The sequence below is a fragment of the Macaca thibetana genome, chromosome 3 (genome assembly GCF_024542745.1).
Source record: "Macaca thibetana thibetana isolate TM-01 chromosome 3, ASM2454274v1, whole genome shotgun sequence".
NCBI classification, from domain to species: domain Eukaryota; kingdom Metazoa; phylum Chordata; class Mammalia; order Primates; family Cercopithecidae; genus Macaca; species Macaca thibetana.
In genome coordinates this window covers 127,211,744-127,239,203 of record NC_065580.1, presented here as the reverse complement: position 1 = coordinate 127,239,203, position 27,460 = coordinate 127,211,744, and the positions used below count along the sequence as shown (strand labels likewise).

General features: G+C 50.0%; 1 protein-coding gene and 2 pseudogenes across 2 annotated transcripts; all 3 read left to right on the top strand.

The window, feature by feature from the left end:
* The first annotated feature begins 1,739 nt into the window (after positions 1-1,739).
* LOC126950263 (putative uncharacterized protein encoded by LINC00269) lies at positions 1,740-19,669 on the top strand (annotated as a pseudogene). Its single transcript, XR_007724084.1, has 8 exons — positions 1,740-1,980; positions 8,746-8,864; positions 10,682-10,795; positions 11,189-11,329; positions 11,551-11,607; positions 12,203-12,267; positions 16,715-16,837; positions 17,586-19,669. The product of XR_007724084.1 is annotated as a putative uncharacterized protein encoded by LINC00269 (transcript).
* LOC126950903 (uncharacterized) lies at positions 19,293-21,534 on the top strand. Its single transcript, XM_050784843.1, is given in 4 exon segments — positions 19,293-19,411; positions 20,062-20,332; positions 20,526-21,301; positions 21,303-21,534. Coding segments are annotated over 4 exon segments (1,242 nt in total). The 3' UTR covers positions 21,379-21,534.
* Positions 21,535-23,700: 2,166 nt separating this feature from the next.
* On the top strand, positions 23,701-26,231 carry LOC126950902 (proline-rich protein 36-like; annotated as a pseudogene).
* The last annotated feature ends 1,229 nt before the right edge of the window (positions 26,232-27,460 follow it).

Sequence of the window (27,460 nt, the reverse complement as noted above, 5' to 3'; positions counted from 1 at the left end):
GGAGAACTGCCTGAGTGTGGGAGATCACCACCAGCCTGGTCACCATAGCGACACTTTGTCTCTACTAAAAATTAAAAAAATATTGAGCTACACATTGCACTGTACACCTATAGTCCCAGCTACTGGGGAGGCTAAGACTGGAGGATCACTTGAGCCTAGAATGTTGAGGCTGCAGTAAGCTATGATCACACCACTGCACTTTAGCTTTGGTAAGAGCAAGACTGTTTCTTAAATAAAATAAAAATTAGATGGGAATATTGCTCGAGCCCTGGAGGTTGAGGCTTCAGTTAACTGTGATTGCACCACTGCAGTCCAGCCTAGGCGATAGAGCAAGACCCTTTTTCTAAAAATAAAATAAAAAGTAACCTTCTGTTATATTTCCCAGTAACACTTTCCCTCCTATGTTTCTGCTGGAAGCCCTTGCATTTTGTTTGTTTTTCACATACCATTTAAAACTTTTAAGTACTGATGTATGTCTGTGTCATCCCTCTTTTTTCTTTTCTTTTTTTTTTTTTTTTTTTTTTTTTTTTTTTAGAATGTGTTTTTGTCACTCCAGCTGGATCTACCATGAAAGACTTCTGAATCCAGGAAGAGAGACTGACTGGGCAACATGTTATTCAGGTACAAAAAGACTTGGACTATAACTCAAAAATGATCAAATAATAGTGCGTGCATCAAGTGCAATGGGAAGCTCTTCTGGAGGGTGAGAGAAGCTTCCAGTTAAGGTGACATTGAAGCCAGGTCCTGAAAGATGAGGAAGAGTTGTATGAGAGTGGGGAGGGAAGAGGGACGTGGAGGGATGAGGAATGGGCTGGGATGGGATGGAGTGAGCAGCCCAGGCAGGGAAACCAGCACTGTACAGACCTGGACAATGAAGATGGCACATTTTGTTCAGGGAATGGTGAATTAAGTGTGGCAGGAATGCTTTGTAGAGACAGTAATTTGCTTGTATGGAATTTTGCCCGAGACCTCATTACAGTTTCTAAATTTTTGTGTTATCATGCATCACTGTCCTTGTCAAACAGTGTGATGATCACAATAACATCAAGCATAGTATTTCATTAATTCTCACAAAAACAGGTAGGTGCCACAGTTATCCCCATTTTATGCATGAAATGATGAAGACTTGGGGTTAATGAGCGATTTGCCCAAGCTCACATGGATATTAAGACTGAGTCAAATGTTAGGTCTGGTCAGACTTTAATGCTTGCCTTGTTCATGAGCACCATGCATTGTCTCTCCTATGCAGTTAAGCAGGTAGACAGGTGAGAGAATAACTCATGTTTTTCTCTACTCAAACACTTCTAACCAAATGTATGTGTGGAGTTTCTACACCGGTTCTCCAACTCTCTGGATACCAACTGCGTATTCCACAATTCCATTCCAACACTACCTGGGGTTAGTGCAGACCTCACAGGTTAGGGGCTCAGTCCCACAAGACCACCCTTACTTCAGATGCCAATCGCAAGTCCTAGGTTGTCACCTGTATTTCGACCAACCAGTTAGAAATCAGGGTTTCCCATGACTCTCTTCTTCAGTTTAGTTATTTGCTAGAACAACTCACAGAACTTAGAAAAACAGGTTTTTCCTTTTCTTTCTTTTTTTTTTTTTTTTAAAAAAGACAGGGCCTTGCTCTGTTGTCCAGGCTGGCGTGCAGTGGTGCAATCATAGCTCATTGAAGCCTCAACCTCCAGGGCTCAAGTGATTCTCCTGTCTCAGCTTCTCAAGTAGCTGGAATTACAGGGTTCCCACCACCACATCTGGCTAATTTCTTTTATTTTTTGTATAGATGGGGTCTTGTTATGTTGCCCAAGCTGGTCTCAAATTCCTAGACTCAAGTGATTTCCCCCCACCTCTGCCTCCCAAAGTGCTAGGATTACAGGCATGAGCCACCTCATCTGGCCAGCTTATTTTCTGTTACTGGCTCAATGTAAAGGCTCCATCTCAGGAACAGCCAGTGAAAGAGACGCACAGGGCAAGGTAAGTGGGGAGAGGCACAGAGCTTCCATGCCCTCTGTTGAGCACACTACCCTCCCAGCACCTCCTTGTGTTCAGCGACACAGAAGTTCTCCAAACCCTGTTGTTTGGGTTTTTATGGAGGCATGATTGATTGACCATTGGTAGCTAAGTCAATCTCCAGTCCCTTTTGCCTCCTGGAGTTCGGCAGGTGAGGCTGAAAGTTCCAAGCCTCAAGAAATGTGGTTGGGACTGGGTGCAGTGGCTCATGCTGTAATCCTAGCACTTTGGGAGGCCGAGGCGAGCAGATCACTTGAGGTCAGGATTTTGAAACCAGCCTGACCAACATGGTGAAAACCCATCTCTACTAAAAATACAAAAATTAGCTGGGCATTGTGGCACATCCCTATAATTCCAGCTACTCAGGAGGCCGAGGTAGGAAAATTGCTTGAATCTGGGAGGTGGAGGTTGCAGTGAGCTGAGATTGTGCCATTGCACTCCAGCCTGGACTACAAGAGCCAAACTCTGTTCAAAAAAAAAATGTGGTTGGTTCCTCTGGCAGCCAGCCCTCCTCCTGAAGCAGTCTGGGAGCTTGCAGCCACTCTGTCAGCTCAACAGCATCCCACATGCATTCTTACCATGCTGCAGATCTGAAAGACCTCAGAGGCCCTTGTGTCAGGAACCTGGGACTAAGACTGAATATTAAAACAGAAAATGCTCCTATTACCTCCGTCACTAAGGACTTTATAAGAGCTTTAGAAGTTCTATGCCAGGAACCAGGGGCAGAGACCAAATGTATATTTCTTTTCTTATATTTGAGATAGAGTCTCGCTCTGCCACTGAGGCTGGAGTACAGTGATGTGATCATAGCTCACTGCAGCCTTGACCTCCTAGGCTAAAGCGATCCTCCACCTTAGCCTGTCCAGTAGCTGGAACTACAGGCGTGCATCACCATGTCCAGCTGATTTTAATTTGAATTTTATAAAGGTGGGGTCTTCTTATGTTCCCCAGGCTGGTCTTGAACTCTTGGCCTCAAGCGTTCCTTTCTCTTTGGCCTCCCAAAGTGTTGGGATTACAGATGGGAGCCCCCATGCCCACCAATCAAGGATCTTTATAAGAGAAAGGAGGAGGTAGGAGAGTCAGAATTAGAGAAGGAGATGTGGTGATGGAAGAAGAGGTCAGAGAGGGAGATTTGAAGATGCTGCACTTCTGGCCTTGAATATGGAGTCAGGGGCCATCTTCAAGATGAGTCAAGGAATGGGGGTGGCTTCTAGAAGCTGGAAAAGGCAAGGGAGCACATTCTCTCTAGAGCCTTCAGAAGGAATGCAGCCCTTCTGACACCTGACTTTAGCCTTAATAGACCTAGTTGGGCTTCTGGACCCCAGAACTGTAAGGTGGTAGATTTGTGGTGTTTCAAGCCACTAAATATAGGGTAGTTTGTTGTAGCAGCAAGAAAAAGTGAACATGAAGCTGGGGCTTTATGTTACAGTTGCTCATGCCTGTAATCCCAGCACTTTGGGAGGCTGAAGTAGGAGGATCTCTTGAGCCCAGGAGCTTAAGACCAGCCTGGACAACATAATGAGACCTCATGTCTAAAAAAGTTTTTTTTAAAAAAGGCTGGGCGCGGTGGCTCACATTTGTGATCCCAGCACTTTTAGGAGGCTGAGGGGGTTGGATCATGAGGTCAGAAGTTCAAGACCAGCCTGGCCAAGATGGTGAACCCCCATCTCTACTAAAAATACAAAAATTAACCAGGTGTGGTGCCTGTAATCCCAGCTACTCGGGAAGCTGAGGCAGAGAATCACTTGAACCTGAAAGGCAGACTTTGCAGTGAGCCGAGATCGCGTTGTTACACTTCAGCCTGGATGACTGAGACTCTGTCTCAAAAAAAAAAAAAAAGCCAGACATTGTGGCATGCAGCTGTAGTCTCAGTTCCTAGGGAGGCTGAGGTGGGAGGATTGTTTAAGCCCGGGAGGTTGAGGTTGCTGTGAGCTATGATTGCACCACTGTACTCCAGCCTGGGCAATAGAGCAAGACCTTGTTTCAAAAAGAAAGAAAGAAATGAGCATGATGGGAATGGGGACAAAGGGCAATGTTGAGTAGAGTGGTCAGTGTTGGCCTCATAAGTGAATATTGAGCAAAAGTTTGAGGCAGATGATGGAGCTGGCCAAGGTGCTGAGGGAAGAGCTCTGTAGGCTGAGTCAACAGGATAAAGGCATTAGGAGGAAACTCCCTGGTGTGTCTGAGGCTCTGGAAGGAGGCCAGTGGAGCAAAGAGAGAGAGGGAGCGAAGTTGGTGAGGAGGCCAGGAAGTTGCTGGGCTGGGATCGGTACAGATCGTGTAAGCCCTGGGACGCTATTCCTGGGGCTTTGGCTTTTACTCTGACTAAAATGGGAACCACCGAGGGGTTCTGAGCAGAGAGGCGACATGATCTGTCTCCTGATTTAAAGCACGCCCTGGCTGCCAAGTTGAGAAAGACTCTGGGAAGATTTGTGTAGAAGCATGGGGGCCAAGCTGTGGCAACATCCCAGTGAGAGATGATAGTGGTCCTGACCTGGTGCACAGTGGTAGTGAGAGATGGTCAGAGCCTGGATACATGTTGAAGTCAGTCAATAGGATTTCCTGACAGACTGGATGTGAGCTGTGAGAGAAGGCAGGGGTCAAGGTTGAGTTTGATTCTAATTGAATTATTAAGTAATTAAAAAAAAAAAAAACCCTACTGCCTTTCCCAATCCTACGAAGTAAAGGATGCTAGATAAAAAAAATCCTAAGTCAGGCCAGGGGCAGTGGCTCACACGTATAGTTCCAACAGTTTGAGAGGCAGAGATGGGAGTATGTTTTAAGGCCATGAGTTTGAGAGCAGCCTGGGCAACATAGTAAGACCTCCTCTCTCCAAAAATAAAAGAAAGAAATTTGATAAAATAAAATAAATATAGCGGCGCATGGTGGTGTATACCTACTCAGGAGGCTGAGGTGGGCAGATCTCTTGAGGCTAGGAGTTTGAGGCCAGCTTGGGCCACATATTAAGACTTCTCTCTCTAAAAAAATTAATAATGATTTTAAAAAGCCTGACATGGTGGTACTTGCCTGTATTTCCAGGTATTGGGGCAGCTGAAGCAGGAGCATCTCTTGAGCCCAGTTGGTCAAGGCTGCAGTGAGCTATGATTATACCACTGCACTCCATCCTGGGTGACACAGTGGGACCCTGTCTCAAAATACAAATACAAATGAAATGAAATCCCAAGTCAGACCAGTCCCTTCTAGGCTATGTAGGCCTTGCAACCCCAGAGTGGCATGATCGGGTTTGTGTGGCTGTGGATGAGGAGACCCCTGCCCAACTGTTGTTGGCTTTATAATCAGTTTATTTTTCAGTATAGTAATCAAATATATTTCATCATATTTGATGGTCTCAGATATGTGTGGGTTTTGGAATTCCCCTTGGAACAGGTTGTAACATCTTATTTGCCCCATCATTCCATAATTTTAAAAATCTGATCATTGTTTAATAAGATCGGAATTGATATTAGACTACCTAGTCAGTTTTGATTATTGAGAAAATGAAATTGTATTGTTTGTACTTTATCCAAGATTGGTGTCATATTGGGTAAATCTAATCAATACTTGAACAAATGCAAAATTAGAGCTTTATCATGAAAAACTATGTCATTCTTGAAGAAGATGCCATTTCTTTTTTTCTTTTTTTTTTGTTTAAGATAGAGTCTTGCTCCTGTCGCCCAGGCTGGAGTGCAGTGGTGCAATTTTAGCTCACTGTAACCCTTGCCTTCTGGGTTGAAGCAGTTCTCCTGCCTCAGCCTCCCGAGTAGCTGGGATTATGGGTGTCCGCCACCATACCCAGCTAATTTTTGTATTTTTAGTAGAGACACGGTTTCACCATGTTGGCCAGGCTCATCTTGGACTCCTGACCTCAGGTGATCTGCCTGCCTCAGCCTCCCAAAGTGCAGGGATTACAGACGTGAGCCACCAGGCCCAGCCTCCATTTCTTTTTCGTAGTCTTTAATAAATAGCTGGTATTGTTGCAGACTTGCTATTTAGGCACTTAGGAATTTTTCACTAGAAGGCATGTAAAGAAAGACCATGGGCATTTGTAATGAATTTAGCATTCATTCTTTGCATGACTGTCCCCAGAGCTGTAACTTTACTAATGAATTGTTTACAAACCACTTAGCTAGCAACGGAGCCTAACCAGCCACTCACCCTCCTTATTCAGTGCTCTTTTGTTCTTGTCTGTTTCTCCTCCAACTTGGCTGCACTCACAAAGTGATACAAACTTGCATTTGTTTTCCTTCCTTTTTAGAGACAGGGTCTTGCTCTGTTGCTCAGTATGCAGTACAATGACATGGTCATGGTTCACTGTAGCCTCAAACTCCTGGACTCAAGCAGTTCTCCCACTTCAGTCTCCGAAATAGCTGGGACTCCAGGCATGTGCCACCATGCCCAGCTAATTTTTTCATTTTTTATCATAGAGATGGGATCTTGCCAGGTTGCTCACACTAGGCTCAAAACTCCTGACCTCAAGTGATCCTCCTGACTAAGCCTCCCAAACTGCTGGGATTACAGGCAGGCATGACTACCTGTGCTATTATTTTAAATAATAGCTTTATTAAAATATTATTCACATGCCATTCACTTTATTTATTGAAATCTGCAATTCAGTAGGTTTTAGAATACTCAGAGAGCTGTGCATCGATCACCACAGTCACTTTTAGAATCTTTTATTACCCTATAGAGAAATCCATACCCCTTAGCCACTACCTCCTACTCCCCCCACCTGCCTTGGCCCCCAGCCTTAGGCAACCATTGATTCATTTTTTTGTCGCTATAGATTTGCCTAATCTGGACAAATAGAATTGTACAATATGTGATCTTTTGTGGCTTTTTTTCCCTCTTAGCACAATGTTTTCAAAGTTCCTTTATGTCATAGTGTGTATCAACATTTCATCGTCCTATTGCTGAGTAATACTCCGTGGTAGAGACACGCTGCATTTTGTTTATCTGTTCATCAGTTGGTGGACATTTGGGTTGTCTTCATGTTTTGGCCATTATGAATAATGCTGCTCTGAAGATTGTTGTACAATATATATTTGTGTGGATATGTATTTTTATTTCTCTGGGATATATGCCTAGGAGTGAAGTTGTTGCATTATATGATGACTGTACATTTTGAGAAACTGCCAGACTGTTTTCTTAAGTGGCTACACCAGTTGGGTGTGATGGCTCACACCTGTAATCCCAGCTACTCAGGAGGCTCCGATGGGAGGAATTGAGCCCATGAATTCAAGACCAGCCTGGGCAAGATAGTGAAACCCTGTCTTGATTAAAAAAAAAAAAAAAAACAAAAACAAAAACCAATTGAAATGACAGGAAAAGAAATACCCAAAGTGTTTACACGCTTTTATGTTCCCACCAGTAATGTATGTGGGTTCCAATTCCTCCACATCTTCACTGACATTATTTTTTTTTTAGATAGGGGCTTCTGTGTCTCTTAGGCTGCAGCCCAATGACACCATCACAGTTCACTGCAGCCTTGACCTCCCAGGCACAAGTGATTCTCTCATCTCAATGCCTGGCTAATTTTTATATTTTTTTGGAGTGATCGGATTTTACCGTGTCACCCAGGCTGGTCTCATACTCCTGGCCTTGAGTGATCTACCGACCTCAGCCTCCCAAAGTTCTGGAATTACAGGCTGAGCCACCATGCCTGGCCTTCACCAACATTTGTCATTATGTTTTGTTTTTTCTTTTATACCTTAAAGCAGTATAAGAACAAGTGTCTTCAATTACAGGAAACAATATAATCCCAGGGCATTGGGAGGCTAAGACAGGAAGATGTGTTGATGCCAGGAGTTTGTTTTCTGTTTTTTTTTTCAGACAGAGTCTCACTCTGTGGCCCAGAGTGGAGTGCAGTGGTGCGATCTTGGCCCACTGCAACCTCCGCCTCCCAGGTTCAAGTGATTCTCCTGACTCAGCCTCCCAAGTAGCTGAGACTACAGGTACACGCCACTACTGCCTGGCTAATTTCGTATTTTCAGTAGAGTCGGAGTTTCACCATGTTGGCCAGGCTGGTCTCGAACTCCTGACTTCAGGTGATTTGCCTGCCTCAGCCTCCCAAAGTGCTGGGATTACAAGCATGAGCCCCCATGCCCAGCCTGATGCCAGGAGTTTTAGACCAGCCTGGGCAACCTAGCAAGACCTTGTCTCTACAGAATATTTAAAAATTAGCCAAATGTGGTGGTGCCTGCCTATAGTCTCTCTCTCTCTCTCTTTTTTTTTTTTTTTTTTTTTTTTTAACTTTTTGAGACATGGTCTGGCTCTGTCTGAAACTCCTGGGATCAAGTGATCAGTCCTCCCACCTCATCCTACCAAGTAATAGGGACCACAGGTGCATGCCACCGAGGTCTTGCTATGTTGCACAGGCTGGTCTTGAGCTCCTGGCCTCAAACAATCCTCTCACCTTGGCCTCCCACAGTACAAGGATTACAGGTATGAGCCACCATGCCTGGCCCCTACCCTGCCTGTTGAGAACCAAAAGAAGGATCCAAATTCTCCTTAGCTCAACTCGAGCCATTTCCTGATTGCATCATCAGCAAGGAGCTGGTTATTGGGCTGTCCAGACCTCCCAAGTGGCACAGAAATGAGGTGAGGGAGTTTTCCTGCTCCTCCACTCTGTGAGGAGTTGGAAGATGATGTTTACTCGTTTGCAGAGAGAGATGCCTTGTAGGCACCTTAGGATGGAGGGGACCCTGATTCCAATGTCATTTTTTTCTTTAGAAACAGGACCTTGCCTTGTCACTCAGGATGGAGTTCAGTGGTCCAATCACGGCTCACTGTAGCCTCAAACTCAAGCAATCCTGCCACATCAGCCTTCCCAGTAGCTGGGACCACAGGTGAGCACCATGACACTCTGTGAATCTTGTTGTGATTTTTTTTGTAGAGATGGGGCCTCAAGTGTGTTGCCAGAGCTGACCTTGAACTCCTGCACTCAAGGGATTTTCCTGCCTTGGCCTCCCAAAGTATTGGTATTACAGGCATGAGCCATTGTGCCCACTATCTCTGGTTCTTAACCTTCTGCCTCCCTCTTCCACTTTTAAAGAATGCTTGTAATTACATGGACTCTTCTAGATATTCCAGGATAATCTTGTTTTAAGGTCAGCTGATTTTCAACATTAATTTTATCTGCACTCTTAATTCCCCCTTCCTATGTAATTGTGCTGTGTAACATAGGACATGAACAATTGGTGGGGGTGGGGGTTATTACTTTGGCCACCACAGTAACTGTTTTGTGCTAGGTACTGAGCTAAGCACTGGTGAATTAAGCATGAATAACACACTCTCCCTAATCTCCATCCATTCACGGGAGGAGCACCTCACCTGCCATGCTCCTGAGAATCTGGGGAGTCAAGGAAGTCTTCCGTGAGGAGGTGATGCCAAAGCGGACAAGTGACAGAGGAGCTGAAGCTAGCCAGGAAGAGAGTAGAGGTTTAAGGGGAAGCGTATTATAAGCAGAGGGTATCACCCACTTCAGAGAGTCCCAGAGGAGAAAGATGAGGCTCAGCTGGACTCCATAGTAGGTGAAATGGAGAGGGGCAAGCAGTGAGGCTGCCTTGCAAGGCAGGGCAGAGCAGGGGCTGTTAAGGAGTCTGGACTTAATCCCGGAGGCAAGGAGAAGTGATGTAAATGGGGGAGTAACGTGATGAGATTCACGGATTAGAGACATGGTTCAGGCTGCTATAGCGAAGGCACCAGGAGGAGCAGATGGCTCAGTGGGTGTGCAGGAGACCTCTCACTGAGTTTAGGAAGAGGTTTTTAAAATAGAAGAAGTTTGAGTAATTTAAATGATGGTGGGAAGGAGCTAAAAGTGGGGGATAGGTTAAAGATACAGGAAAGTGGGAGGAAGAACTGACAAGTGAGGTTCCTGAGAGGGCAGGAGAAGAGGAGATTCCCATAGGGGGATTAATACTTTCTTTTCTTTTTCTAAGACAGGGTCTTACTCTGTCACCTAGGCTGGAGTTCAGTGGCATGATCTTGGCTCACTGTAGTGTAGACTTCCCAGGCTCAAGGGATCCTCCCACCCCAGACTCCCAAGTAGCTGGAACTACAGGTGTACACCACCACCACACCTGGCTAATATTGTTCTTTTTTTTGGGTAGACACAGCGTCTCACTATGTTGCTCTGACTGGTCTCCAACTCCTGGCCTCAAGCGATCCTGCTGTCTAGGCTTCCGAAATTGCTGGGATTACAGGCATGAGCCATAATGCCTGACCTCTGCTAGTTCTGTATTCTCTAGAGATGTCTTTACTTCGTGCTAGTGTGTCCCTCATTATGCTGATCCTCTGTTAAAATTAATACCTTTTTTTCTTTTGAGATGGAGTTTCACTCTTGTTGCCCAGGCTGGAGTGCAATGGCGCTATCTCGACTCACCGCAATCTCCGCCTGCCGGGTTCAAGTGATTCTCCTGCCTCAGCCTCCTGAGTAACTGGGATGACAGCCATGTGCCACCATGCCCAGCTAATTTTGTATTTTTGGTAGAGACTGGGTTTCTCCGCGTTGGTCAGGCTGGTCTCGAACTCCTGACCTCAGGTGATCTGCCTGCCTTGGCCTCCCAAAGTGCTGGGATTACAGGCATGAGCCATTTCGCCTGGCCAAAATCAATACTTTTATATTAAATTGACATATATGTATTTTTTTCTTTTTGATACCGGGTCTTCACGCTGTCACCCAGGCTGGAGTGCAGTGGCACAACCTCTGCTCATCGCAGCCTCCACCTGCCAAGCTCAAGCAATTCTCCTGCCTCAGCCTCCCACGTTGCTGGGATTACAGGTAAGTCCCACCACGTAGCTAATTTTTGTGTTTTTTGTAGAGATGGGATTTCACCATATTTCCCAGACTGGTCTCGAACTCCTGAGCTCAAGGCAATCCACCCACCTTGGCCTTCCAAAGTGCTGAGATTACAGGTGTGATCCACCTTGCTCATTCCAGTTTAAACTTTTGAGTTGTTTGTGTCTCCTGATTGGACTCCTACAAATACAGAATTGATGCTAGGAAGGGTACCAGGAGATAGACCCACACAGATAGGATTTGGGAATAGGTTTGGTTATCCAAGGAGCAGTGCTGAACTCCTTCCTAATGGGATATAGGATGCTGGTGATTTCCAGGAAGTGACCTCACAATGACTCAAGCTACCACTTACTGTTGATTGTGGTGAAATGCCAGGTGAAGCGTATGCCCTGTGAGCTTAGGGGTGCTACAGTTGACCACTGCCACAGTAAAGATGACTCTGAAGAATGGCATGGGATGGATCCTTTCGAATGCACTTGAGCAGCGGTCTCCAACCAAAGGGCCATAGAACCGGAGGTGAGCAGCAGGCGAGTGAGGGGAAACTTCATCTGTATTTCTAGCCCCTCCTATCGCTTGTATGACCACCGGAGCTCCGTGTCCTGTCAGATGAGCAGCAGCATTCGATTCTCATAGAAGCACGAACCCTGTTGTGAAGCATGCATGCGAGGGATCTAGGTTGTGCACTCCTTATGAGAATCTAATGCCTGATGTTCTGTCACTGTCTCCCATCACCCTAGATGGACAGTGTCGTTGCAGGAAAACAAGCTCAGAGATCCCACTGAGTCTACATTATGGTGAGTTGTAGAATTATTTCGTTATATATTACAATGTAGTAATAATAGAAATAAAGTGCACAGTATATGTAATGCATTTGAATCATCCTGAAATTATTCCCTCCACTCCCAGTCTGTGGAAAAATTGTCTTCCACACATTCACTCTGTTTTTTGGTAGAGACAGGGTCTTAATATATTGCTCAGGCTGATCTCAAATTCCTGGCCTCAAGTAATATACCTCTCGGCCTCCCAAAGTGCTGAGATTACAGGCGTAAGCCACCACCCTCAACCAAGACTTATTCCTTAAACCAAATAAAAATTAAGTGAGATGACTTGAGACCAGGTGGTCGAGGCTGCAGCGAGCCCTAATTGCACCACTGCACTCCAGCCTAGGTGACAGAAAATAAAAAATAAAATAAAAATAATGTCTCAAAAAATAAAATAAAATACAAATTAACCTTTTATGACATTCCCAGTAACTTTCCCTCCTAAATGTTCCCCACAAGTCTTTGAATTTTGTTTAATTTTCACACGCATACCATTTAAGACGTTTAAAACTTCCGTCTATCTGTGTCATCCCTTTATTTCAAAAGAATGTCTTTTTGTCACTTCCAGCAGGATCTACCATGAAAGACTTCTGAATCCAGGAAGAGAGACTGACTGGGCAACATGTTATTCAGGTACAAAAATACTTGCACTGTAACTCAAAAATGATCAAATAATAGTGCATGCATCAAGTGCAGTGGGAAGCTCTTCTGGACAGTGAGAGAAGCTTCCAATTAAGGTGACCCTTGAAGCCAAGTCCTGAAAGATGAGGAAGAGTTGTATGAGAGTGGGGAGGGAAGGGGGAGGTGGAGGGATGAAGAATGGGCTGGGATGGGATGAAGTGAGCTGCTCAGGCAGGAAGACCAGCACTGTACAGACCTGGACAATGAAGATGTCACATTTTGTTCAGGGAATGATGAATTAAGTGTGGCAGGAATGCTTTGTAGAGACAGTAGTCTGCTTGTATGGAATTTTGCCTGAGAGACCTGACTACAGTTTCTAATTTTTTGATGTTATCATCCATCACAGTCCTTGTCAGATAGTTTGGAATAGGTATAATGATCACAATAACACCAAGCATAGTATTTCAGTAATTCTCACAGAATCACAGGTAGGTGCCACAGTTATCCCCATTTTATGAATGAAGTGATCAAGACGTAGGAATAATGAGTGATTTGCTCAAGCTCACCTGGATATTAAGACTGAGTCAAATGTTGGGTCTGGTCGGACTTTAATGCTTGCTTTGTTCATGAGCACCACATATTGCCTCTCCTATGCATTTAAGCAGGTAGACAGGTGACAGAAAAGCCCGTGTTTGTCTCTACTCACACACTTCTGACTGAATGTATGTATGGAGTTTCTACACCAAATTCTCCAGTGCTCTGGATATTAACTGGGTATCCCATGATTTTATTCTGATACTACCTGGACTTAGCACAGACTCCACAAATTAGGGGCTCAGTCCCACGAGACTGTCCTCACTTCAGATGCCAGTGGCAAGTCCTAGGTTGTCACCTGTACTTTTGACCAACCTGTTACAAATCAGGGGTTCCCATAACTCTCTTCTTGGGTTTAATAATTTGCTAGAACAGTTTACAGAACTCAGAGAAACAGTTTATTTTCTTTTTTTCTGAGAGAGACGGTCTTATTTTGTTGCCCAGGCTGGTGTGCTATATTTCTTTTCTTTTTCTTTTGAGACAGAATCTCCCTGTGTCATCCAGGCTGGGGTGCGATGATGTATCATAGCTTAGTATAGCTTTGACCTCCTGAGATCAAGCGATTCTCCCACCTCAGCCTCCGAAGTAGCTGGGACTACACATGCATGTCACCCATGCCTAGCTCATTTTTGTAGTCGGTGTTTCACCATGTTGGCCAGATGGGGTCTTGTTGTGTTGCCCAGGCTGGCCACAAATTCCTGGGCTCAAGTGATCCTCCCACCTCATCCTTGTAGAGATGGGATTTAGTTTATGTCGCCCAGGCTGATGTCAAACTCCTGGGCTAAATCGATTGTCTCACCTCAGCTTGTCAAGTAGCTGGGACTACAGGCACACACCACCATGTCGGGCTAATATTTATTTTTATTTTTTTCTAGAGGTGGGTCTCACTATGTTGTTCATGCTAGTTTCAAACTTCGGGCCTCAAGTGTTCCTCCTGCCTTGACCTCCCAAAGTGTTGGGATTATGGGTGGTAGCCACCATGCCCAGCAATCGCAGGGTCTTTATGAAAGAAAGAGGGTAGGAGATTCAGAAGTGGAGCAGGAGATGTGGTGATGGAAGCAGAGGTAAGAGAGGGAGATTTGAAGATGCTTCACTTCTGGCTTTGAAGATGGAGTCGGGGCCATGATCCAAGGAATGGGAGTGGCTTCTAGAAGGTGAAAAAGCCAAGGGAGCACTTCAGAGTCTCCAGAAGGAATGCAGCCCTGCTGACACCTTGACTTTAGCCTTAATAGACCTAGTTTATGTTTCTGGCCCCCAGAACTGTAAGATGGTACATTTGTGGTGTTTTAAGCCACTGAATGTAGAAAACTGCAAACTATATTGCAGCAGCAAGAAGAAATGAACATGAAGCCAGGCATGATGGCTCATGCCAGTAATCCCAGCACTTTAGGAATTTAGGCAGGAGGATTACTTGAGGCCAGGAGTTCAAGACCAGCCTGGGCAACATAGTAAGACCCTGTCTCTACAAAAAATGAAAAAATTGGCCAGGCATGGTGGCTCACGCCTGTAATTCCAGCACTTTGGGAGACCGAAGTGGGCAGATCACCTGAGGTCAGGAGTTCGAGAGCAGCCTGGCCACATTGCGAAACCCTGTCTCTACTAAAAATACAAAAATTAGCTGGGCATGGTGGCACGCACCTGTAATCCCAGCTACTTGGGAGGCTGAGGCAGGAGAATCACGTGAATCTGGGAGGTGGAGGTGGCAGTGAGCTGGGATTCCACCATTGCACTCCAGCCTGGGCAAGAAGAGTGAAACTCTGTCTCAAAATAAAATAAAATAAAATAAAATACTAAAAAAATTAGCCAGGCATGATGGCATGAACCTGTAGTCTCAGCTACTCGGGAGGCTGAGGTGGGAGGATTGCTTGAGCCTGGAAATTTGAGGTTGCAGTGAGCTGTGATTGTGTCAGTGCACTCCAACCTTGGTGACAGTGAGATCTTGAAAAAAAGAAGGCAGAAAGTAAAGAAGAAATGAGCATGGTGGGCATGGGGACAGATGGCAATGTTAAATATTACGGTCAGGGGTGGCCTTCTAAATGAAAATTGAGCAAAGACTTGGAGGGGAAGGAGCTGGCCAAGGTGCTGAGGGAAGAGGATTGTAGGCAGAAACAACAGAATAAAGTGTCCGAGGTGTGTCTGAGGCTCTGGAAGGAGGCCAGTGGAGCAGAAGGAGAGAGGGAGAGAATTAGGGGACGGGGCCAGGGAGTTGCTGGGTGGGGATCAGTACAGATCACGTAAGCCCTGGGAGGTTATTGCTGGGGCTTTGGCTTTGACTCTGACTCAGATGGGAACTGCAGGAGGGTTCTAAGCAGAGAGGCGACATGATCTGTCTCCCAGTTTAAAAGCATTCTCTGGCTGCTGAGTTGAGAAAGACTGTGGGAAGATTTGGGTAGAAGCATGGGGGCCAAGTTATGGCAACATCCAGGTGGGAGATGATTTTGGTCCTGACCAGGGTCATGGTGGTGTAGAGAGATGGTCAGAGGGGAGAAGTAGGGGAGGAGGCCAGGGAGTTGCTGGGTGGGGATCTTTAGTGTGTGTTGAAGACAGTCAACAGGATTTCCTGACAGACTGGATGTGAGAGAAGGCAGAGGTCAAGGTTGAGTTTGATTCTTACTGAATTATTAAGTAATTAAAAAAAACACTACTGCCTTTCCCAATCCTAGCAAGTACGGGATGCTAGATTAAAGAAATCTCTTCAAGTTCATTTCAGTGGCTCATGTCTGTAGTCCCAGCTGTTTGGGAAGCAGAGATGGGAGTATCTTTGAAGGGCAGGAGTTCAAGACCAGCCTGGGCAACACAGCAAGATCTGCTCTTTACAAAAATATTTTTCAAAATTAAATAAATGTAGCCAGGCATGGTGATGTGTACTTGTAGTTTCAGCTACTCAGGAGGCTGAGGTGGGCAGATCTCTTGAGGTCAGGAGTTTGAGGCCAGCTTGGGAAACATAACAAGACCCTCACTCTACAACAAAATTAAAAAAATAGCCAGGCATGGTGGCACTCAACTGTAGTACCAGCTGCTGGGGAGCTGAGGCAGGGAGATGGCTTGAAGCCAGGAGGTTGAGGCTGCAGTGAGCTGTAAGTGCACAGCTGCACTCTAGTCTGGGTGACAGAGCAGAACCTGTATCACAGTACAAATAAAAAAATGAAATCTCAAGTCAGAGCCTTTCAGCTCTACAACCCTTGCAAACCCTGAGCCATGCAGTAGGGTTTGCATCGCTGGGAATGAGGAGACCCTTGCCCAGTGTTGTTGCCTGACTAATCAGTGTTTTAAGCATTTATTAATCAGGGTGGGCGCGGTGGCTCACGCCTGTAATCCCAGCACTTCAGGAGACCCAGGCGGGTGGATCACCTGAGGTCAGGAGTTCAAGACCAGCCTTGCCAACATGGCTAAACCCTGTCTCTACTGACAAAATACAATAATTAGCCGGGCATGGTAGTGGGCGCCTGTAATCCCAGCTACTTGGGAGGCTGAGGTAGGAGAATCGCTTGAGCCTGGGAGGCGGAGGTTGCAGTGAGCTGAGATTACGCCACTTCACTCCAGCCTGGGCGAAAGAGCGAGTATTATATCAACATGTAATGGTTTTATTATTAATATGTAATGAATGTTAAATATTTTAAGAATCTTGTATTGTATCAACATGTAATGGCTTTATATGTGAATATTTTTAAAATTCTGTCTTATTTTCTAGTTTTAATATACTTATTTATATAAAGAAATAGTCTTAGAGGTCTTTAATAAAGTTAAAAAATGTAAAGACATCCTAGACCCCAAAAGATTGAGAACTTCTAGTTTAGAAATATTCAGAATAAGCCACATACAACTTGCTACTTGAACTATTTTTTTTCTTTGTTTTTTATTTTAGGAGATGAGGTCTCACCCTGTCACCCAGGCTGGAGTACAGTAGTACTATCACAACTCACTGCAGTCTTGAGCTCCTGGGCTAAGGATCCTCCTGCCTGAGCCTCCTGAGTAGCTGGGACTATAGGTATACATGACGACACTTGGCTAATTTTTAAATTGTTTTGTGGACATGGGGTCTCACTTTGTTGGCCTGGCTGGTGTCAAACTTCTGGCCTTAAGTAACCCTTTCACCCCTGCCTCCCATCCTAGAGGTATGAGCTGCCACAACGAGCACTTGTTCAATTTTCTAAACAAATAAAACATTTCTAAAGTAAGGCTGTAGGATGATGGCAGGAAGATAAAAATAGAAAAACAGAAGAATAAGTTCAGATGACTTACACATATTCTTTTGACAGCAAGAAGAACTTTTAGTATATACATTCCTTGCAAACAAACATAAGGCAAATAAACAGTGTTGTATAGGAACGTCAACACACACTACAATATTCCCACTTTGCTGACATGAGTTATGGAAATTTTGTGGTTTACTTGAGTATCGCTATCAGTATTTTGCTTCTCTGATCATTTTTATGAACTTCCTCATCTGTTAACTTCTCTCCAAGGTATGTCATATCGTGACATACTGCTGCTGCACAAACATGGCCAGTGTCTTCCTCTTAAACATGTTGAATGCTTTCTTAATTTCTTTTACCCTCTGTCTCTGTGTTTTGCATTTTTCTTACCTTTATTGTCAGAAACTCGAGAAAGTCAGTCATACTAATTTATCGCCATTTGCTTTATTAATTTATACTTTTCTTATACGGAATTTTGCCCAACAGGCCTCATTACAATTTCTAACCTGTTTTGTTTTATTTTGTTTTTTTCTGAGGCAGAGTCTCGTTCTGTTGTCCAGTCTGGAGTGTAGTAGTGCTATCACAGTTGACTGCAGCCTCAACCTCCCAGGCTCAAGCAATCCTCCCGTCTCAGCCTCCCACGTGGCTGAGACTATAGGTGCTTGCCACTATGCCCAACTAATATTTGGAATTTTCCTATACGTGGGTTCCAGAGGGATGACGACGAAACGTGAGTCAGCATGGATTTTGGTATATGCAGAGATGGGGGGCTGGAACTAATTCTGTCTGTATACCGAGGGACGACTGTATATGTTTTTACAATTATGCTGTAGGACACATAGTATTACATAGCCTTGAAAATAATAATTTTTAACTGAGTGGAGTAATGATAATATTGATAAAAGTAGCAGCTGGCCAGGTGTGGTGGCTTACACCAGTAATCACAACACTTTGGGAGGCTGAGGCAGGAGGATGGCTTGAGGCCAAGAGTTTGAGACAGGCCTTGGAAACAAAGGGAGTCACCATCCCTACAGAAAAATACATGAATTAACCTAGTGTGGTGGCATGTTCCTGTAGTCCCAGCTACTTGGGAGGCTGAGGTGGGAGGATCGCTTGAGCCCAGGGAGGCTGAGACTGCAGTGAGTCATGATCAGGCCTCTGCACTCCAGCCTGGGTGACAGAGTGAGATACTGTCTCAAAACAACAAAAAAGTAGCAGCTAACATCAACTGAGCTTTTACCAGTTGCCTGTTAATACCATGGTTTAATTTCTTATAACTGTTTCTTATTTCACTTAACCACTCTGTCTTCCGTTACTCCCAGATTTTCACTGTGTTTGTACAGATGACCTTTGTTTAGATTGAATTGTCTCCCCAAGGTATTTGCAGAAGTAAGATTACTGTGAGTCATGGTGAATGGACATTCTCATTACCCTTGATGTCAATTGACAAGGTTTTGGGTGCCTCCCAGCTATAATCTCAGCACTTTGGGAGGCTAAGACAGGAGGATTGCTTGATGCCAAGAGTTGGAGGAGGCAGTTTGGCAGTATGGTGAGACCCTGTCTCTATTATTTTAAAAAATTGTCAAGCTTTACCCTGGAAGGCTTATATACAATTTAAACACCCCTCATAGTATAAGAAAGTGCCCATTTCACTGCATCTTTGCCAGCACAGGGTATTAAAATTTAATGTCATTTTTTGTTTTTTTAAATTGGTAAAAGACCTCATATTACTTTACTTGTCACATTTCTACATCTTTCCTTAGCTTATTAGCTCTATTTCTTTTCTGTCTGTAAATGGTTGTTGTTGTTTTGTTCTTTGAGACAGGGTCTTGCTCTGTCACCCAGGCTTGACTGTAGTGGCATAATCATGACTCACTGCAGCCTTGATCTCCCAGGATCAAACTTCAGCTTCCTGAGTAGCTGAGACTACAAGTGTGCACCACCACTCCCAGCTAATTTTTTTCTTTTTTTGAATAGAGACAGGGTCTCACTGTGTTGTCCAGACCGGTCTCTAGCTCCTGGCCTTAAGCAGTCCTCCTGTGTTAGCTTCTCAAATTGCTGGAATTTTGGGTATGAGCCACCATGCCTGGCCTGGGCTAGTCCTGATTTCTCTAGAGTTCTCTTTACTTTGTGCTAGCCAATCTCTCATTATGCTGTTCCCCTGTTACAATGAATAATTCTCTGGATTAAATTTTACCACTTTAAACTTTTGAGTGGTTTATGTCTCCTGATTGGACTCTGACTAATATGCTCGGAAGGGTCCCAGGAGAGAAACTCACACAGATGGGATTTGGGCATAGGTTTGATTTTCCAAGGGACAGTGCTGAGTTCCTTGCCAATGGGAAATGGGATGCTGGTGATTTCCGGTAAGTGACCTCACAGTGACTCAAGCTACCACTTACTGTTGATTGTGATGAAATGCCAACTGAGGCACATGCCTTGGGAGCTAAGTGGTTGCTGCAGTTGACCACTATGAAGACTGGTGTGGGAAGGGTCCTTTTGGATGCACTTGAGCGGGGGTCCCCAACCCCTGAGCCATGGAGCTGTAAGGAGCCACACAACAGGAGGTGAGTGGTGTCGAGTGAGGGAAGCTTCATCTGTATTTACAGCCACTCCCCTTTGCTCACATTCCCGCCTGAGCTCCACCTTCTCTCAGGTCAGCAGCAGCATTAGATTCTCATAGGAGCACGCACCCTGTTGTGAACCGTGCATGCGAGGCATCTAGGTTTTGCTGTCCCTATGAGAATCTAATGCCTAATGATCTGTCACTTTCTCCCGTCACGCTCAGATGGGACCATCTAGTCGCAGGAAAACAAGCTTAACATGCCCACTGATTCTACATTATGGTGAGTTCTATAATTACTTTCCTATATATCACCATTTAATAATGGAAATAAAGTACCTAATAAATGTAACATACTTGAATCTTTTGGCCCAGGTCTTGCCTCCCGGCAGCCTCTGCAGCCTCTCCAGGCCCCAAACTTTCTCCAGTCGGCCTCTACAGACCAAGCTCATGACTCACAGTGGTCTATTTAGGCCCGTACCCTACCTCACAGCGGTCTCCGCGGATAAGGCTACTGCCTCACAACAGCCTCCACAGGCCCAGCTCCATCGTTACCACGGCCTCTTTAGAGCCAGCTCCTGCCTCCCAGTCTTCTCTCCAGGCCCAGAACTTTCTCAAGTCGACCTCACCAGACCTAGCTCCTGCCTCTCATTGCCCTCCCAAGGGCCAGCTTTTGCCTCACGGCCACCTTCCGAGACCCAGCTCCTGTTTTACAGTGGCCTCATGAGGCCCATCTTCTGACTCCCGGCAGCCTGTACAGGCCCAGCTCCTGCCTCTTTGCAGGAGGCCCAAATGTCCTCAACTCCAGGCCACAAAATCCAGGCCCAAAATGTCCACAAGTCGGCCTCTGAAGGCCCCGCTCCTGCCTTTCGTTGGCCTCTCCAGGCCCAGCTGCTGTCCCCAGGTGACCTCTACAGGCTGCGCTTTTACTTCTGGCTGTGCCTGGAGGCCCAACTCCTGCCTCAGAACAACCTCTTTTGGCTCAGCTCCTGCCCAGTTCCTGGTGGCCTTTGAAGGCCCAAAAGTGCCTCAAGTCAAGCTTTCCAGGCCCACCCTCTGCCTCCCAATGGCCTGGACAGGCCCAGCTTTTGCCTCACGGACATGTTCTCCAAACAAGCTCCTACCTGCCTCCCGGCCAGCTCGATGGGCCCAGATCCTGCCTCACACTAACCTCGTTAGGCCCAGCTCATGCCTCACTGTGGCCTGTCCAGGCCCAGGTCCTGCCCCCCGACAGGCTGTCTGTGCCCAAAACTTCCTCAAGTCAGCCTCTCCAGTCACAGCTCCTGCCCAACATTGGCCTCTTTAGGCAGGACTCATGCCTTGATGGCCTCTCCAGGCCTCTCCAGGCCCAGCTCCTGCATCCTGGCAGCTTCTCTAGACCAAGAACTTTCTCAGGTCTGCCATTCCAGGCCCAACTCCTGCCTCCCGTCAGCCTCCATAGGCTCAACCTCTGCCTCGCAGGAGACTTTCCTGGCCACCTAGGCCAAGCTCCTGCCTTTCAGCAGCCTCTACAGGCCCAGCTCCTGCCTCTCAATGACCTCTCTAGAGCAAGCTCATGCCTCACAGCGGCCATTCTGGCTCGACTTTTGCCTGTCGGCAGCATCTCCAGGCCCAGAACTTCCTCAAGTGGGCCTCTTCAGGCTCAGCTCTTCCTCCTGACTGCATCTCCAGGCCCGTCTCCTACGTCACAACAACCTCTTTCAGCTCAGCTCTTGCCCAGCTCCTGGCAGCCTTTATAGGCCCAAAGCTTTCTCACATCAGGTTCTCTAGCACAACCTGCCTCCCAGCAGCTTAAATAGGTCCAGCTCCTGCGTGACCATGGCCTCTCCAGGCTCAGCTCTTGCTTAACGGGGTCCGTCCTTGGCCAAGTTCCTGCCTGCCTCCCAGCAGGCTCGAAAGGCCCAGCTCCTGCCCCCGACAGTCTCTCCAGACCAAAATCTTCCTCAAGTCAGCCTCTACAGGCTGGTCTCTTGCCTCACACTGGCCTCTCCAGGCCCAGCTCTTGCCTCGTGGCAGCTGCCCCAGGCCAAGTTTCTGACTGCCTGCCAGCAGCCTCAACAGGCACAGCTCCTCCCTCACACTGGCCTGTTTAGGTCCAACTCCTGACTGTCAGGCCCTATCCAGGCCCAGTGCCTGCCTTCTGACTGACTCTTGAAGCCCAAAACGTCCTCAAATCAGCCTTTTTAGGCCCACCTTCTGTCTACTGTCGGACTCTATAGGCCAGCCTCTGCCTCACAGTGGACTCTCCAGACCCAGATCATGTCTTACTGTGGCATCCTCAGGTGAAGATCCTGCCCTTTGGCAGCTTCTACAGGGCCATCTCCTGCCTTGCAATGGCCTCTTTAGGCCAAGCTCATGCCCCATGGTGACTTTTCCAGGCACAGATTTTGCTTTTTGCAGCCTGTCCAGGCCCAGAATATCCTGAACTTGGCATCTCTGGGACGAGCTCATTCTCCCGGCTGCACCTACAGGCCCATTTCCTGCCTCAAAACAACTTCCTTTGGCCCAACTCCTGCCGAGCTGCTGGCAGCCTCTGTAGGCCACAGACTTCTTAATGTAAAGCTTTCCAGGCCCACCTTCGGCCTCCCGGCAGCCTCAGCAATCAAAGTATTCCCTCATGGCAGCTACAAAAAGCCAAGTTTCTCCCTGCCTCACGGAATCCTCCAAAAACAGCATTTGCCTCATGGCAGCCTCCTCAGGCCACAAATCTGCCTGTCTCCCAGCAGTCTTGACAAGTCCAGCTGATGCCTCACAATGGCCCCTTTAGGCCCAGCTCATGCCAAAAGGTGGACTCTCCAGGCATAGCTCTTGCCTCCTGGCAGCCTCTGCAGGCCCCAATTCTCTAAAAGTTGCCCTCTCCCAACCCAGCTCCTGCCTCACGAGGTCAGCCTACAGAGGCCCAAACTCTACCACACAGTGGCCCTTCCAGGCCCACCAGATCATGGCCTCCTCAGGTGAAACTCCTGCCTCACAATGGCCTCTGTAGGCCAAGCTCACATCTCCCGGTGGCCTTTCCTAGCTTAACTTTTGCTTTTTGACGCATACTCCAGGCCCAAAACTTCCTCCATTCAGCCTGTCCAGGCCAAGGTCTTCCTCCCAAAGGCCTCTGCAGTCCCAAATCGTCCTGAAGTCAGCCTCTGCAGGCCCAGGTCCTGCCTCCCAGTGCTGTGTAGGTCAAGCTAATGCCTCACAGCGGACTTTCCAGGCCAAGCGTTTGCTTTTGTGCATCGTCTCCATGCCCTTAAATTACTCCAGTCGGTCTTTCCAGGCCCAGCTCTTCCTCCCAGCAGCCAAATTGTCCTCAATTTGCCCTCTCCAGGACCAACTCCTGTCTTCTGGTGGCTTCTGCAGGCTAAAATTGACCTCACGTCAGCCTCTCTAGGCCCGGCTCTTGCCTCTAAGTAGACTCTCCCAGGTGCACAACTGCCTGAAGTTAGCCTCTCCAGGCCCAACTCCTGCCTCCCAGTGGACTCTTCAGGACCAGCTCATTCTACATAATGGATTTTACAGGCCCAGTTTTTCCCTGTTGATGGCTTCCCAAGGCCCAGAACGTCCTCAAATCGGACTCTCCAGACCCATTTGCTGCCACATGGTGGTCTCTCCTGGCCCAGATCTTCTTCCCGGCTGTGTTTATACGCTCAATCCAACCAGACAACAACCTCTGTGGATGTCCCTTTTGCCAAGCTCCTGACGGCCTATATAGGCCCAAAACTTCCTCAACGCAAGCTCACCAGGACAAATTCCACCCACATGGGGGACTCTGCAGGCCCAAACCATCCTGAAGTTGGGTCGTCCAGGTCTAGCTACTGCCTCCTGACGACCTTTGCAGGCCCAGACTCTGTCTCATGGCAACCTCGACAGGCCAAGGTCTTCCACCGGCTGCATATACAGGCCCAACTCCTGCCTCTGAAAACACAACTTTTGTCTCAGCTCCTGCATATATCCTGCCAGCGTCTTTAGGCCAGATACTGTTTCCAATCAAGCTCTTTCGGCCTCCGCAGTCCAGAGGTGCTCCTGACTTGCGGCAGTTTCGACAGGCACCACTCCTGCCTTCCAGTGGCCGCTTTAGGCCCCGCTCATTCCTCTCGGGGAATGGCCTTTCCAGGCCCACTCTTTGCCTTCTGGCGGCCTCTCCAGGCCCGAAACTTCCTCAGGCCGGCCTCTCCAGGCCAAGTTGCGGCCTCCCGGCCTCCCGTCCAGGCCCAGCTCCTCCTGCTCCCGGCAGCGGCCGCGGGCCCTACCCCGGCCTCACGACAACCTCTTTGGACTCGGCTCCGGCCCAGCTCCCGCTCCGCGGCCTTTGTAGGCCCCAAACGTCCTGAAGCCGGGCCCCACGGTGGACTCTCCGGGCCCGGCTCCTGCCCTCCGTCGTCATCTCCGCGCACCAGACTTCCTCCAGCCAGCCTCTCCAGGCCCAGCTCCTCCTCCCGGCGGCCTCTGCAGGCCCACGCTGGCCTCGAGTCGGCCTCTCCAGGGCTCGCTCCTGCTCCCGGCGGCCCCTACTGGCCCAACTCGTCGCCCAGTCGGCCTCCGCCAGCCCAGCTCCTGTCTCTCCGCGGCCTCTCCAGCTGCCAGACTTCCTCAGTTCAGCCTCTCCAGGCCCAGCTCCTCCTGCCTGCCACTGGCCTCTTGAGACCCAGCCCCGCTCACGCCTCTGGGCGGCCTCCTCAGGCCCAGGAGTTGACCTCCAGTCGGCCTCGCCAGGCCCAGCCTCCTGCCTCCCGAAGGCCTGCACGGGCCCAGCCTCTTCCTCCCAGCGAACTCTCCACGCCCAGCTCTCACCTGACTGCGGCCTCCCAAGGCCAGAGCTCCTCCTGCCTTTCGGCAGCTCTGCCGAGCCCCGCTCCTGCCTCCCAGTGGCCTCCTTAGGCCCGGCTCATTCGTCACGGGGAACGGCCTTTCCAGGCCCAGCCTTTGCCTTTTGTCGGCCTCTCCAGGCCCCGAACTTCCTCAGGTCGGGCTCTCCAGGTCCCGTTGCGGCCTCCCGGCCTCCCGTCCAGGCCCAGGTCTAGCTGGTTCCGGCTGCGGCCGCAGGCCCAGCCCCAGCCTCACGACAACCTCTTTGGACTCGGCTCCGGTCCAGCTCCCGCTCCGCGGCCTTTGTAGGACCCAAACGTCCTGAAGCCGGGCCCCACGGTGGCCTTTCCGGGCCCGGCTCCTGCCCTCCGACTGCGTCTCCACGTCCCAGAGTTCCTCCAGGCAGCCTCTCCAGGCCCAGCTCCTCCTCCCGGCGGCCTCTGCAGGCCCACGCTGGCCTCGAGTCGGCCTCTCCAGGGCTCGCTCCTGCTCCCGGCGGCCCCTGCGGGCCCAACTCGTCGCCCAGTCGGCCTCCGCCGGCCCAGCTCCTGCCTCTCCGCAGCCTCTCCAGCGGCCAGACTTCCTCAGGTCAGCCTCTCCAGGCCCAGCTCCTCCTGCCTGCCACTGGCCTCTTGAGGCCCAGCCCCGCTCACGCCTCTGGGCGGCCTCCTCAGGCCCAGGACTTGACCTCCAGTGGGCCTCGCCAGGCCCAGCCTCCTGCCTCCCGAAGGCCTGCACGGGCCCAGCCTCTGCCTCACAGCGGACTCTCCATGCCCAGCTCTCGCCTGACTGCGGCCTCCCCAGGCCAGAGCTCCTCCTGCCTTTCGGCAGCTCCGCCGGGCCCCGCTCCTGCCTCCCAGTGGCCTCACTAGGCCCCGCGCATTCGTCACGCTGAACGGCCTTTCCAGGCCCAGCCTTTGCCTTTTGGCGGCCTCTCCAGGCCCCGTTGCAGCCTCCCGGATTCCCGTCCAGGCCCAGCTCCTCCTGCTCCCGGCTGCGGCCGCGGGCCCAGCCCCGGCCTCACAACAACCTCTTTGGACTCGGCTCCGGCCCAGCTCCCGCTCCGCGGCCTTTGTAGGCCCCAAACGGCCTGAAGCCCGGCCCCAGGGTGGCCTCTCCGGGCCCGGCTCCTGCCTTCCGACAGCGTCTCCTCGCCCCCGAACTTGCTCCAGCCAGCCTCTGCAGGCCCAGCTCCTCCTGCCGGCGGCCTCTGCAGGCCTATGCTGGCCTCGAGTCAGCCTCTCCAGGGCTCGCTCCTGCTCCCGGCGGCCCCTGCGGGCCCAACTCGTCGCCCAGTCGGCCTCCGCCGGCCCAGCTCCTGCCTCTCCGCGGCCTCTCCAGCTGCCAGACTTCCTCAGGTCAGCCTCTCCAGGCCCAGCTCCTCCTGCCTGCCACTGGCCTCTTGAGGCCCAGCCCCGCTCACGCCTCTGGGCGGCCTCCTCAGGCCCAGGACTTGACCTCCAGTGGGCCTCGCCAGGCCCAGCCTCCTGCCTCCCGAAGGCCTGCACAGGCCCAGCCTCTGCCTCCCAGCGGACTCTCCACGCCCAGCTCTCGCCTGACTGCGGCCTCCCCAGGCCAGAGCTCCTCCTGCCTTTCGGCAGCTCCGCCGGCCCCACTCCTGCCTCCCAGTGGCCTCACTAGGCCCCGCGCATTCGTCACGGGTAACGGCCTTTCCAGGCCTAGCCTCTGCCTTTTGGCGGCCTCTCCAGGCCCCGAACTTCCTCAGGCCGGCCTCTCCCGGTCCCATTGCGGCCTCCCGGTCTCCCGTCCATGCTCAGCTCCTCTTGCTCCCGGCTGCAGCCGTGGGCCCTACCCCGGCCTCACGACAACCTCTTTAGACTCAGCTCCGGCCCAGCTCCCGCTCTGCGGCCTTTGTAGGCCCCAAATGTCCTGAAGCTGGGCCCCACGGTGGCCTCTCCGGCCGGATCGGATCCTGCCTCTCCGACGGCGTCTCCACGCGCCAGACTTCCTCCAGCCAGCCTCTCCAGGCCCAGCTCCTTCTCCCGAGGGCCTCTGCAGGCCCACGCTGGCCTCGAGTCGGCCTCTCCAGGGCTCGCTCCTGCTTCCGGCGGCCCCTGCGGGCCCAACTCGTCGCCCAGTCGGCCTCCGCCGGCCCAGCTCCTGCCTGTCCGTGGCCTCTCCAGCTGCCAGACTTCCTCAGGTCAGCCTCTCCAGGACCAGCTCTTCCTGCCTGTCACTGGCCTCTTGAGGCCCAGCCCCGCTCACGCCTCTGGGCGGCCTCCTCAAGCCCAGGACTTCACTTCCAGTCCGCCTCACCAGGCCCAGCCTCCTGCCTCCCGAAGGCCTGCACAGACCCGGCCTCTGCCTCCCAGCGGGCTCTCCACGCCCAGCTCTCGCCTGACTGCGGCCTGCCCAGGCCAGAGCTCCTCCAGCCTTTTGGCATCTCCGCCAGGCCCCGCTCCTGCCTCCCAGTGGCCTCATTAGGCCCAGCTCATTCTTCACGGGGAACCGCCTTTCCAGGCCCAGCCTTTGCCTTTTGTGGCCTCTCCAGGCCCAGAACTTTCTCAGGCCGGCCTCTCCAGGCCCAGTTACGGCCTCCCAGCCTCCTGTCCAGGCCCAGCTCCTCATGCTCCCGGCTGCGGCCGCAGGCCCTGCTCCGGACTCCCAACAACTTCTTTGGACTCGGCTGCAGCCCAGCTCATGCTCAGCGGCCTTTTTAGGCCCCAAACGTCCTGAAGCCGGGCCCCATGGTGGCCTCTCCGGGCCCGGCTCCTGCCCTCCGATGACGTCTCCATGCCCCAGACTTCCTCCAGCCAGCCTCTCCAGGCCCATCTATTCCTCCTGTCGGCCTGTGCTGGCCCGTACTGTCCTCGAGTCGGCCTCTCCGGGGCTCGCTCCTACCCCTGGCGGCCCCTGCAGGCCCAACTCGTCCTCCAGTCGGCCTCCGACGGCCCAGCTCCTGCCTCTCCATGGCCTCTCCAGCTGCTAGACTTCCTCAGGTTAGCCTCTCCAGGCCCAGCTCCTCCTGCCTGCCACTGGCCTCTTGAGGCCCAGCCCCGCTCACGCCTCTCGGCGGCCTCCTCCGTCCCTGGAC